Source organism: Pristiophorus japonicus, chromosome 13 (genome assembly GCF_044704955.1).
Source record: "Pristiophorus japonicus isolate sPriJap1 chromosome 13, sPriJap1.hap1, whole genome shotgun sequence".
NCBI classification, from domain to species: Eukaryota; Metazoa; Chordata; class Chondrichthyes; family Pristiophoridae; genus Pristiophorus; species Pristiophorus japonicus.
In genome coordinates this window covers 51,813,241-51,828,048 of record NC_091989.1, presented here as the reverse complement: position 1 = coordinate 51,828,048, position 14,808 = coordinate 51,813,241, and the positions used below count along the sequence as shown (strand labels likewise).

The 14,808-nt window shown below is 42.8% G+C and overlaps 1 protein-coding gene across 1 annotated transcript in view; it reads left to right on the top strand.

Annotated features, from left to right (window-relative positions):
• The first annotated feature begins 7,408 nt into the window (after window positions 1-7,408).
• Window positions 7,409-14,808, top strand: part of LOC139278561 (laminin subunit beta-4-like) — a 142,282-nt gene continuing 134,882 nt past the window's right edge. The window contains exon 1 of the mRNA XM_070897469.1: window positions 7,409-7,467. Within this exon, the coding sequence (XP_070753570.1) occupies window positions 7,440-7,467 (28 nt within the window). The 5' untranslated portion in view covers window positions 7,409-7,439. The remainder of the gene's footprint in view (window positions 7,468-14,808) is intronic.

The window sequence follows — 14,808 nt, the reverse complement described above, 5'->3', positions numbered from 1 at the left end:
AACTGAAGTTAATGGGAATCAGGGGGAAACTCTCCACTGGCTGGAGTCATACCTAGCACAAATGAAGATGGTTGTGATTATTGGAGGTCAATCATCTCAGCTCCAGGATATTGTTGCAGGAGTTCCTCAGGGCACTATCCTAGGCCCAACCATCTTCAGCTGCTTCATCAATTACCTTCCTTCTATCATAAGGTCAGAAGTGGGGATGCTCGCTGATGATTGCAGTGTTCAGTTCGATTCGCAACTCCTCAGATAATGGAGTAGTCCATGCCCACATGCAGCAAGACATGGACAACATGCACGCTTGGTCTGATAAGTGGCAAGTAACATTCACGCCATGCAAGTGCCAGGCGATGACTATCTGTAACAAGTGGGAGTCCAACCATCGTCCCATGACATTCAATGGCATTACCATCACTGAATCCTCCATCGACATCCTGAGGGTCACCATTGACCAAAAACTTAACTGGACAAACCACCTAAATCTTCTTACTCCTTAGGCAGTCCCTCAGAGTCGAGGATGACTTGCTTCTACGCTAAAAATGAGTTCTCAGATAACTGAAGAGTCCAATGCGTGACCAACAGTCTCTGTCACAGGTGGGGTAGATGGTGGTTGGAGGAACGGGTGGGTGGGGTGCCTGGGTTGCCATGTGCTCCTTGCACAGTCGACACTTGGCTTCAGCTTGCTCTTGGTGATGAAACTCTCGGTGTTCAGCGCTTTCCCGAATGCTTTTCCTCCACTTTAGGCAGTCTTGGGCCAGGGAATCCCAGGTGTCAGTGGGAATTTTGCACTTTTTCAAGGAGGCTTTGAGGTTGTCCTTGAAGCGTTTCCTCTGCCCACCTGGGGCTCTCTTACCACGTCGAAGCTCCGAGTAGAACACTTGTTTCAGGCCATATCAGGCATGCGGACGATGTGACAACTAGATGTGGCAACAAGAGCAGGTCAGAGGCTGGGTGGGTATTCTGCAGCAAGTATCCCACCTCCTGACCCCTAAAGCCTTACCACCATCTTCAAGGCACAAGGCAGCAGTATGACGGAATACTCTCCACTTGCCTGAATGAGTGAAGCTCCAACAACACTCAAGAAGCTCAACATCAGCCAGGACAAAGCAGCCCACTTGATTGGCTCCCCATCCACCACCTTAAACATTCACTCCCTCCACCACTGGTGCACTGTGGCTGCAGTGTGTATCATCTACAAGATGCACTGCAGCAACTCGCCAAAGCTTCTCCGACAGCACCTCCCAAACCCGTGACCTCTACCACCTAGAAGGACAAGGGCAGCAGGTGCATGGGAACACCATTATCTATAAGTTACAGGTGGACAGTTAAAATGGCCGCAATGACTTAGCCCTGCCAATCACGCTGACATCCCGTGGGTTATAATTTTAACCTCCTCTATTGAGCAGGTGATTGGGACACACACCAAAAGGCAGTGGGGTCCTTCTTGAAATTTGCAGATCAAGCTCCCATTATGTCATCGGATCCAGACTTCAATTTTAACCGTAGGCCTACGCAGGGAAACCGTCATGGCTTCCCGCCAGGCCAGCCTGGAGGCAAGAGTAACTGGGGCTAGGTGAGGCCCATAAAGGTGAGTTCATTTTATTGTTGTTGTTTTCTTGGGTCTCTCTTGCCCTGGACCTACCCCCTTCTTCCCCTAACCATGGTGAGAGGGTTTGAAGGGGTTTATTAGATTATCATGTGCACCAGTCACAGTCTTGTTTTATTTTTATGTCAATATTGATCAAAACAGTCTCTGCTTTCATTAAAAACATCATTATCAAGGAGAAGTAGGCAGAGCAATTTGTTCTGGTAAAAATGTTTTCCTCATACTTTTCTGTAACAGTTCTGGTGTGATCTATCATATCCTGGGCCGTATCACCCATTAATCTATTAATTGTCAGCCAACCACAAGAAAGTACACAAGTAAATCAACCATTTAATAATTACAGTAGGAATCACAGGTTTCCAACAGTGCAATGAACAGAGGACAATTCACAAACAATTCTTAGATGTCAGGTGGCAGCTGATTTAAAATATATTCAATGCTCAATAATAAAAATAAACAAACAAAACACTAGAAGATCTTCCATGACGTGTGGGCGTGATGTTTAGCTTGGCTCTGCTACAGCCTTAATGCAACAGCATTTTCCCTTCACTGCAACTTAGCAAGCTGAGACAACGGGCAGCAGGCACGCATTACTGCTTTACAGCTTCACAGATGTAATAGCTGTTATAGTAATAACTTACCACTTGTTAATTGCACATGAATGTTTTGAGAAGTGCCTAAAGTCCCTTGCCTAAAGGAGTACCTGGATATTTCCAACAAAAGCCCAAGGCACTACTAACATTATTTAAGCCAATTTTATGGGTAGGTTTAGTGACCATTTTCCAAATTCTATAAAATTCTATGTGTTTATGCTGTAAATGTCTCAGTCTGTCCCTCTATCTCTTTTGCTGTCTCACCCCCATCTCTCTGTCAAAAATTGAACCTCTGAAAATAACTTTTGCTGTCAACGCTTATCTCAAAAAGGTTCCAAAGTTCATGATTCATCTGATGTCAGGTTTTAAAAGGGTTGAGAGGTTCCACTACTGCACAGATTATCTCGAGACAATCAGACTAAAACTTGCAGTTGGTCCACAGTTCACAATGTCATCCCACACACTGATGAATTCACACCATAGGCTTTTCAAAGCATTCAAAAATGCAGATGACAATTTGCTCATATCATGTTATTGTGAAAAAAAATGCATTGAGTTTATTATGTTCGAAACATTGGGTTAAATTTTCCCCAGTGATTTGCATCGTTTTTTTGGCGCATGACACTTTTTTTGGCCTAAATTTAAAAATCTAAGTTTCCCCAAAGATTGTGTGCCAGCGTAACTCAGTTAGTTACGATTTTTTAGGTTCGTTTTTTTTGCATCATAGGGGGCGTTACCTCATGTCTGCACCAGTTTTTCACAATTATGCAAGTTTGGTCAACTTGCATTTCTCCCAGGACGGCGTATGTGACCACTCCAAACAACCTTCTGGGCACTTAAGAAAAACCAATGCACATCAAAAAATCGGCGCAGAAAGATGCCATTGTGCTTAAATTTTTCCAACTGAAAATGCAGAGAATGGAAGTTTCATGCAATTCTTTAAGTTTTTTTTTAAAGTGCCACGCCACCACCGAGCGTCTCCAAAGCGGGCTCGAGGGCCGGAGCGTCGGCCAACAGAATCGGTCCTTCACCCGGACACAGGGGCCCAGCTTGAAAAGAAGCCCGGGTGAGGGGGAGTGTGGGTGGGTGGGGTGGAAGCTGAACTGAAGGGATGAGAACCGTTACACTAAGCAGCAGCATCAAATAAAGCCCAGTGGGGTGCGGGGGGGTTCCCGATCTAAGTAAGCCCATTACACATGCTCAGACCTGGGTGTGGTCCATACTAGGGCGTCGATCTTGGGGAGAGAGACAACAAAGAAGCTTGTCCTGCCAGAACTTGTTGCAAAGGTACAATTTAATCATGGGGGCAATACTGACAATGCCATACCATGTGCAAGTCTTCTACATGAAGGTGCGGAGGAGGAGACATTTGATTCGACGTCATCACATGAGGAACTTCAGAACACGTAGGGTGATGGGCAGGAGGTCTTACCCACGTTGGGTATATCGAGACAGGCGTTCATACCTGCACCTGAGTGATGCAGACAGTGTCAGAAGGCTGAGTTTCCGCAAAAAGGTTATAACTGAGATCTGTGAGTTAGTAAAAGCAGACCTGCAACCTGGAAGCGTCAGGAGGATTGCTTTGTCAGTTGAAGTGAAGGTTACAGCTGCACTTTCAATCCATGCATCTGGATCATTCCAGGCCACAACTGGGGATATCTGCGTCATTTCTCAACATGCAATACCTATCTGCATTCGTCAGATGACTGCTGCACTATATGCCCAGAGGAATGACTACATAAAGTTCCCCATGACCACACAGGCAATGCGTGAAAGAGCCCTGAGCTTCTCCAGGATTGCTGGCTTCCCAAAGGTATAGGGCTGCATTGATTGTACCCACATCGCCTTGCAAGCTCCTTTGGAGGATTCTGAGACATACAGGAACAGAAAAGGCTTCCACTCCGTTAATGTGCAATTCGTGTGTGACGCCATGCATCTCATCATGTCAGTTGATGCAAGATACTCTGGGACCACTGATAATGCGTTCATCCTACGCGAGAGCGCTATATCTGCCATGTTTCAGCAGCAGCCAGAAGGGCAGAGTTGGCTACTGGGAGACAAAAATCTATCGAGCTCAGTCATTAATATACTGAATGGCCTCGCCACCTGGCTCATGACGCCCCTACGCGTAACCAGTTCGGGGCAAAAAAAACAGGCATAACTCTGGCAAAATGCCAAAAAACGGCATTGGGGAAAATTGAGCCCATTATTTTTCATAGCAAATGTTTTAGTTGCTAAGGAAACAGAGATGGCAGCAGAAATAATTTGAAATATTGTTTTGAAAAAAGTTATGAAAATGGCATTTATATAGGAACCAATCAGCTGCAAGCATAATGCAAAAATTCCTTCGGATTTTGAATATTTTTTATTATGATTCAGTGGGATGGACAAGCAATGCATACTAGATGTTGAAAATTATCTAGATATTATTCAATATCCACATGGGGGGCAGATCTTGACTTTGTGCAATAGTGTAAAACAGGTGAGAGCAAGTAAGCAGCCCAATTTACATTTCTCCTGTTGACTTCAATGGAAATAAAATAATCGGGAGCGATGTAAAATCAGGAGCGATTCACTATTCCCTGTTTTACACTATCGCACAAAGACGAGAGCTACCCCATGGAATCAAGACCAAGTCTAGTTTTCAGTTAGGTAGTAGGGAAGAACATAAGAACATAAGAATTAGGAACAGGAGTAGGCCATCTAGCCCCTCGAGCCTGCCCCGCCATTCAATAAGATCATGGCTGATCTGGTCGTGGACTCAGCTCCACTTACCTGCCCTCTCCCCGTAACCCTTAATTCCCTTATTGGTTAAAAATCTATCTATCTTTGACTTGAAAACATTCAATGAGCTAGCCTCAACTGCTTCCTTGGGCAGAGAATTCCACAGATTCACAACCCTCTGGGAGAAGACATTTTTTCTCAACTCGGTTTTAAATTGGCTCCTCCGTATTTTGAGGCTGTGCCCCCTAGTTCTGGTCTCCCCCACCAATGGAAACAACCTCTCTGCCTCTATCTTGTCTATCCCTTTCATTATTTTAAATGTTTCTATAAGATCACCCCTCATCCTTCTGAACTCCAAGGAGTAAAGACCCAGTCTACTCAATCTATCATCATAAGGTAACCCCCTCATTTCTGGAATCAACCTAGTGAATCGTCTCTGTACCCCTTCCAAAGCTAGTATGTCCTTCCTTAAGTAAGGTGACAAAAACTGCACGCAGTACTCCAGGTGCAGCCTCACCAATACCTTATACAGTTGCAGCAAGACCTCCCTGCTTTTGTACTCCATCCCTTTCGCAATGAAGGCCAATATTCCATTTGCCTTCCTGATTATCTGCTGCACCTGCAAACTAACCTTTTGGGAATCATGCACAAGGACCCCCAGGTCCCTTTGCACCACAGCATGTTGTAATTTCTCCCCATTCAAATAATATTCCCTTTTACTGTTTTTTTTCCCAAGGTGGATGACCTCACACTTTCCAACATTGTATTCCATCTGCCAAACCTTAGCCCATTCGCTTAACCTATCCAAATCTCCTTGCAGTCTCTCTGAGTCCTCTACACAACCCGCTTTCCCACTAATCTTAGTGTCATCTGCAAATTTTGTTGCACTACACTCTGTCCCCTCTTCTAGGTCATCTATGTATATTGTAAACAGTTGTGGTCCCGGCACTGATCCCTGTGGCACACCACTAACCACTAATTTCCAACCGGAAAAGGACCCATTTATCCCGACTCTCTGCTTTCTGTTCGCCAGCCAATTCTCTATCCATGCTAATACATTTCCTCTGACTCCGCGTACCTTTATCTTCTGTAGTAACCTTTTGTCTGGCACCTTATCGAATGCCTTTTGGAAATCTAAATACACCACATCCATCGGTACACCTCTATCCACCATGCTCGTTATATCCTCAAAGAATTCCAGTAAGTTAGTTAAACATGATTTCCCTTTCATGAATCCATGCTGCGTCTGCTTGATTGCACTATTCCTATCTAGATGTCCCACTATTTCTTCCTTAATGATAGTTTCAAGCATTTTCCTCACTACAGATGTTAAACTAACCGGCCTATAGTTACCTGTCTTTTGCCTGCCCCCTTTTTTAAACAGAGGCGTTACATTAGCTGCTCTCCAATCCGCTGATACCTCCCCAGAGTCCAGAGAATTTTGGTAGATTATAACGAATGCATCAGCTATAACTTCAGCCATCTCTTTTAATACCCTGGGATGTATTTCATCAGGACCAGGGGACTTGTCTATCTTCAGTCCCATTCGGGAAAGGGATAATTGGAAAAGCAAATTTAAACTTAATTCAGTCCTTATTTTTATACTTTCATTTTAAACTTTTATTTTATGCTTTCGACAAGAACAAGGGCACTTTTTATGTCAAGTAGGATCAATGGGCGGAGAGAGAATTGAACCAAAAAAGGAAGCATTTATATAGCGCCTTTCATGGCCTCAGGAAGTCCTAAAGCACTGCAGCCAATTTGCACACAGCAAGGTGACACAAACAGCAATGTAATAATGACAGATAATCTGTTTTAGTGATGTTGGTTCAAAGATAAATATTGACTAGGGCACCAGGTAGAACTCCCCTGCTCTTCTTCAAATAGTGCCATGGGATCTTTTACATCCACCTCAGAGGTAGACGAGACCTCGACAATGCAGCACTCCCACACTACTACACTGGAGTGTCAGCCTAGATTTTGTGCTCAAGTGTCTGCAGTGGTACTATGAACCCACAACCTTCTGACTCAGAGGCGAGCATGTTACCCACTGAGCCATGGAGCCACATTCAACAAAGGCAGGACATGAAATAGGAGGTTGATGACGGGAGTAGGGAGAAAAGACGAGCGGGAAGAGGGAGAGAGTAGAGGAGGAAGCTGGAGAGGGGGAGGAAGATTGTTCATAATTACTGGCATGTGTTTGATTTGGATTTCGAGAGCCCAACCTCCAGGAGCTGGCTTACTGCGCTTACATTACAAGATCTGATTCCTTATACTGGCAGCAGAATATTAGACCAATTCCATCACACACAAGATTCTCCATTATACACATCTAAGCTATTCTTCTTTAAATCATACCTAAATATGGAGAAGGATAGTCTGCACATTCATTAGAGTCTAAATGGCTTCCGGTTCTGGTGATACTCTGAAAAATTGCTGTTGGTCAATAAGGTTCTGAGTTTTATATTTTCCTTTCAGAAAAGATATCACCATTTCTAATCGCACACAAAGGGATGAGGCTACAGATTCTCACATTCCTTGGTGAGTATGGCAAAAAAAAAATGTAGCAACTTTTCATAAACAGTTTATTCACTTTTAGGCAATTGATTTGCAGTAAATCAGTTTCTTGAATGCTTATCATTGTGAAATTTTGAAATTCTTACTTCCTTCTCTAATGAGCCTATGAGTAAAGACACTGCCTTCTGTATCACAAAGCTATACCAGAAGGTCTGAAATATGTTTCCCAATGTATGCTGATTTACACAGCTGAGCACAGAAGGGGCAGCAGTTGATACACTAGAACTGGTCTCAACACCCTGGGCTAAAGAACAGTAAAATTAGCCAGGGTTCCTGCTCCCAACAGCTATCCTGCAAATCTGCTGAACGGCTGTCAGGTAAGGACGGGATCAGCAGGCAGGAATGGGACGGTAAGTTGTGCACCCCAATTTTCAGCCCTAACTGGACACAGGGATGAAAAACACCTTCTCAACGCTAATTTCATTCACTGCAACTATTGCCATTTCACCTGCATTCCGAATGTGGGTTACATTTCCAGCCTATCAGCGCAATGACGCAAAACAATTATCAGTACCAACTGAGGAAAGTAAACTGGACATACGTATTGGAGGTTGTGGACATCACTAGCAGCAGTTTCCTAAACATGAATGTTGGTGGACAAGTATCACAGGGGAATAGGAATTTGACTTTCCAGTAATAATCTGGCCAGTTCTTAAACATATTCTATGTGTGTTTCTGCATTAGTATCTTACCTTCCTCAATGCTCATGCAATCTCCATCATGAGAGTCAGCCGAGTGTGGATAAAAATAACTTTCACTTGGTATCAGAGTGACTTCACCTAATTGGCTGCACTACAATCATCAGATAAGCAGAAAACCAAAGCACATACATTAAATAATTTACCTTTCATTTTGTAATAACTGCATCCCTTTGTGATCTGAACTGAATACTCATGTTTTCACTTCATCAATATCTCTGAAGGCTGAGCCAGCAACATCTGTTGAGATAAAGCCTGGTATGAATCAAGATGTTGCTTTATTTCACAGAATGGCAATTACAATTAGACTGACTTCACAACAACACCAACATTTGCATTCATAAAACACCTTTAACATAGAAAGCATCCAAAGATGCTTCACAGAGATATGATCAAGAAAGAGAAATGGACACTGAGCCGAAGAAGGAGCTATGAGGAGAAGTGACCAACAGTTTGGTCAAAGAGGTGGGTTTTAAGGACAAGGAGGTGCAAAGGTAAATGGGTTTAGGGAGGAGATTCCAGATCATGGGACCTTGACAGTTGAAGGCACAGGCACCAATTGTGGGGCAAAGGAAGGGGGGAGGATTTGAAATTTGAGGCATTGGGGAACCAGGGGTCAATTTAGATCAGTGAGGACAGGGGTGATGGGTGAGCGGGATTTGATACAGGACAGAATATAGGCAGCAGAGATTTGGATGAACTCAAGTATATGGAGGGTGGATAATAAGAGGCTGACCAGGAGAGCATTGGAATAATCTGGCGATGACAAAGATATAGATGAGGGCATCCTGAGCACTTGCCACTTTGGAAACCAGTATGCAGTGCAAGACTTTAAAAGAATGGAGTTCTCTGTGTATAACATCAAGCAAAACTTGTAGTTAGAAATCAACTATAAAACATTATAGGCAGCTAGCTTATTAACATCCAGGTGTGCAATTCTTTTCGGCAACTCCCACAGAACATGGCAGAAGGAATAGCTATAAATTTAAACTAATTATTTACAAAACTAAAAGCCATTCTGTGCTGAGGAAATATTACAACACAGAAAAAGAAATATTATGGCGCACTGTCAAAGTGACTATTTGGCATAGATAATATCAGCTTGCATTTATATAGTGTATTTAACATAGTAAAACGTCCCAAGAAGCTTCTCAGGAGCAATTATCAAACAAAAGTTTTACACCAAGCCACAGAAGATGATATCAGGACAGATGACCAAAAGCTTGGTCAGAGGTAGGTTTTAAAGAGCATCTTAAAGGAGGAGAGAGAAGTAGAGGGGCAGAGATTTAGGGAGGGAATTGCAGAGCTTAAGGCCTAGGCAGCTGAAGGCATGGGCACCAATAGTTGGGTGAAGAAAATCAGGGATGTGCAAGAATTGGAGGAGCGCAGAGCTCTCAGAAGGTTGTAGGGCTGGAGGAGGTTACAGAGGTAGGGAGGGGTAATGCCACTGAGTTGAGGGCAGCTGGGGGGAGCAGCTTTAGTTAATGGGCGGATTTTGCTGTAGGCTAACAGCGCTCACCACGTTTATGTGGCAATCTGACAGCAACTTCCAGCGACCGCACACGCACATTTAAGCGCAAAAATCTGTTGTTGTCCAAGATGCGACATTCCTCCATAAAGTTCCCGAAAATGGCATCGCACCAAGATACTCGTCATTCAAGTACATCGAATGGTGTGAAGTTGTACTTACCTCATAGGTACAGACTAAACTCACCAGAAAAGTTAGAATGTCCATTGCAGTGGAATTACCCTTTTAAAGGCGTCTTAATGCTAAACAACCTTCCTGGCACTAAAAGTTGGCTTTTACAAGTGTGTTGTCTCATTCCTTCAGATTTTAATCATTGTGGGATTTTTTTTTTAAATGATGCAAGTAAACATAATTTTTTTTACTTTTTTCTGTCTGTTTTATCTCTCTCTCTTAATCCAATCTTTCTTTCCCTCTCTTTATTCAGTTTTCTTTATCTGATTTGACATTGAATTAATATTCCAACTGACACTTCATGGTTCAGTCTGCACCCCAATCCCAATTCCTTAATCTGATTGGTTAAGGAGGCATCTGTTGCTTTCCCTGTTCACACAGATCCCAGATCGCCTGTAGATCGCTGTGTTTTTTTGATAATTGACAGGAACTTCCAATGCAAAAGCGCAGAGAAAGTCTATGGACAAATGCAAGTGTGATGAACTTCGCAGCTGAGAGCAAAATCCGATCCAATATAGGGGAATCAATGCATCCCAATCTGAGATGATTTCTTGGCCTCACGAGGGGCCAGCTGTTTGCTAGAACATGGCTGTCATGGCTGTCTGCTTGTCTGCATTTGCTGAATAGGGGTTGCAATAACCCTTAAATGCCATTTACCTCATTGAGAATAAATCTCCAACTGTGTCAATGAAGAAACTGCACACTTTTTTAACATTACAACTCTGATGAATGAATTAACTCACCATTCAGTTAGCCCTGTTGGCATTTAGAAAAATTGAAAATTAAAACATCAGTCGGTAGTCTTGCTGCCCCACCCCTTATTCCTGCTCCATGCTCTCAGCCAAATCATTTTGCACAGGGTCAGCCAACTTAAAATGTCTCCACATGACTCACAAAAACAAAATTACATGATTTCTGAGGCTGTTGTTTAGCTAAATGTTCGTGAAGCTTCTTACAGCTCATTAGAGGAGATTTGTGTCAGTCCTACATTAACAATATTTGTTAGCTGGTGAATAGCAGTGTTCTCAACAAGCTGAGCCACGTTGAGGAGGATTGATGCCAATGTACTGTTTACCTAAGCATTTCTTTGCTTGGTGAAACATGTCATTTAGATTTACGTCGACATTAACAGATAATTCCCTTTGGCCTGGAAGTTGCTTTTGTGCAGTATGTTTTAAGTTTTGAAAACACACGGGGAATTTTAGCTGCTAAAAACAGGTAGGTTTGGGTCGGGTGGAATGTAAACATGTTAAAAATCTGAAACCCGCCTCTAACCCGCCCACTTCCAGTTTAATGAAGACGGGAGGGGGGGGGTGAGCAACCAATCCACTCACAGGAAGCAGGCTGGTCATTCAAATATTATAATGAGGCTGCATGCCTCAGAATTAACTACCATTTTAAATTTAACCCTGGCCAGCCGGGGTTAAATTAACTTGGCAGCTAAAGGTAGGCAAGGACTGCTGGGCCAAGGAGGTAAGTGTCTTTCCACTTACCTGCTGAATCCAGTACACCTGTTTCAGGCACCCCCAGGATCCGACCCCCACCCGACACTTGCAATCTCAGCACCCGCCCCGCGCCCTACAGCTTTCCGATCCCTCCCTCTCTCCTCTCCACACCCCGGCTGTGGCCTGGTGCTGAAGTCGGCCTCGACCCGGCACGCACAGGCATCTTCCACCCTTCAAGATAAAGTTCGGGACCTGGAATATTAGGACCTTCATTGAAACACCTGTGAACTCATCCCTTTTTGGCGTAGAAGCAAATCATCCTCAATATGAGGGACCGCCTATGATGGTGATGGTGCTGAAGGACGACCCACAGAACCCTCTCAATCCGGCTGGCTTCAGCCGGATAACAGAGACAATAAATTGTCAATCAGGTCCTGCCGCTGAATTCGGTCGGGCCTGAGGGAAACCCATTCTTCCAGGTTTCCTGTCCGCAAAATTGCCCTTCAGCTCCCTCCCCGCCTCCGAGATAAGATCATGGTCGTAGTAATTTACTAGGAATGATTTCAATAAAATATAATAATGATATTAAAACAATAAATCAATAGGTAGCGGTAACACATCTATAAAATGAATCAACTTAATGCTGCACATGTCACGTGCCATTCTCTGCAACGGAGCCTGTTTCTCCCTCCCTGGCAAGGGTGCAAAAATGGGGTCAAAATCAAAAGTGAAGAAACCTCACTTGTGTCCAGTTGTAACGTGGCGATTTTGCTGAGGGTAGTTCACAAGTGAATTCCCACATTCAGGAAGATGGACATTTTGCCACGGTACTCAGAGGAGGGATTTTTCTGTGCTTTAAAATGATTTTTTTTTTAAAGGTTGGTTTATGTTCTCTGACGAACCATTTGTGATTTGTGTTTAGGGAAAATGGCACTAATCAGCAGGTTGCCTGTGATTATGAGCCTTGATGCTCTTCTGTGGGAAATCAAATTTAAATATTAAAACGAGTTGTACCTGTACTGTGTGAGTAGAGTGTCTGTCATGAGAGTCTGTCAATTCTCTTATTCATGAATACTGAGTAATTGTCTTCTTCCTCACTGGTTATGGGAATGTAACTTGTATGTTTTTCTGCTATCTAATTGGACATATTCTACTTTTGTTTTTCACCAATTATATTGTGCAAAACCTTCCTACGCTGTCTTCAATCATATTGCACCAAAACTTTTCTCACCAAAAAATTACAGCAAAAAAATTCTGCCCAATCATATCAAAGGGAAAAAAAACACTCCAAGACATAGCTGCAATGACAGCTCTACACCCCTCTTCCACTACATCCCCACCACCTCAAACAAATATCCAGAAACGTACTCATCCTATCTTCCAATTACTCCAAGTTTCTCCCACACTGCCTAATGTGTCCTAGCAATGCTCAACAGCATCCCTGATCTCAGGTTCGTCAACCCTGATACTTCACGGCCTAGCCTGACCTGTCTAATTCAATCTTGACTTGAGCAATGAACAAAACCTAACTGTTCCCTCTCTTGGCTTCCTGCCTTTTGGGTTTGCATGAATCAACACGCTTATCCAAGCCAAAGTGCTCCAGTCACTGGAAATGCATACCAAGCCAAAAGGTCAGCAGCTTTATACCGCAGAGGCATGGGTTGATTATCTTATAGCACTTTTCCAGTATGTTCTATTTATTCACCAGCGTTGATTTCTGGCCACTGGATTTTTCTTCCAAAAAGCATCTGCAGTAACCACAGTGAATTGCAGTAGAAGTTTATGCAGATTGGCTTGAGCCTCGGTCAAGCCTCTTCCATTCTTGTATTTATATAATTAGATATGTTTATTGCATAAAAAATAATGGCCCTTGAAATTCTGGTTGGAGGCTTCCTTCGGACGAACGCCTCCTACCCGAGAATTTTTTGACGAAAGTACCTGGTAGTCCCGGTGGTGCCTGAGATTCCAGTGGGAGGCCTTCTCTTCCTGCGCTTTGGAGTGTGCCCCCGTCCTCAAGGTTCGCTCGTAGGAGCTGGACAACCAATCACGGCACAGTATTCTCATTGATAGTAATGAGAACTCCGTATCTCTGAGTTCATATTGCTATCAATGAGAAAAAAGACCCAAACACATTAAACACAACATAAAAAACATTTTTAAACTCATATTTGAAATTAATTGAAATTAAAGTTGATTAAATGTCTTAAAAAAAATCCAAAAAATATATTTTTTTTCTAAGTGTTTTAATAGGATTTAAAATAAACTTACCTTAGTGGTCAGGGTTTTTAACATTTGTGTATTTACATTTTATTTTTATATGTTTTAAAGCTCTTACGCTGGTAAAAGTGGGCTATGCGCCAGCTTTTACCAGGCATAAGAGTTTTAAGGACATTCGCTGGGCAAGAGTTGGGCAAATAGCCCAATCTCGCCCGCGCGAATGTCCTGGCTGCTGGGATGTGGAAGATCTCTCAAGCCAAAACTTGACAGATCGGAAAAGCTGGTTTTCGGCGCAGACGCATTGCGCGCCAAGAAACAGCTTTTGTGAGGCCTCGCCAGATCCGTAAGTAATTCGTATGGAATTTTAGCCCCAATAGTTATCATTTATTACATTTATTATATAAGTAATGTTTATAATTAGCTATGCTTATTATATAAGAATATTTAAAAAGATAAACCATTTTATTATAATTATAAATTACAACATTCACTGCACACGTTAAAACCGTACTGTAGCATATTAACTGGGTCGATAGCAGAAAAAGAACTAGTGCCATGCGTGTCTCATTAGCAAACATCCAACTTGACCAAACGGATTCGCTGAAAGGTCCCACACAAAACAAAGACTTGAAAGACTGCAACTTCATCCAATCACACGGCTGAATTTATTTTTTTAAATGGTGCCAGCCACCATTTCTATTTCTGACAAAACTGAATATTTAGCTGTACGAATAGCATTTATAAGATAAAAAGCACAATAAACCTTTTTATTTTCCTTTAAAATCATTAAAGTTATCCATACAATCACTGGTAAGGTGTTGCACGTCCTTACACCATTGTTTCTTTCCACAGGCCTACCTGTTCTCAGGCACACGAATCTTACATTTCTTCCTTGCCTGTAGCTTTGTTTCTTCCTTTGGCAGTTGTTACCACTTTCTTTTCCTCACCTTCACCATCATCCACTAGTACACGCTTATTATCTTGCAAATAATGCAGATGGGAATAGGGAGGCAGACACATAAATACTGCTGCAGAGAGCTGAAACAGACATAAAGAAGCAGCGACTAGTCCTGACCTATCTTTGATCAATGCTAAAGCAGAACCTACTTGTATTTTACAAAAGATTACCATACCCTCTTCCATATTCCTAAACAATAAGCTTTTCTTAAGCATCGCAATTTCACTACATTTTACTCAACTTGTTCTTCATCTCATCATTCCCATGAACCCTATACACTGTAATTCA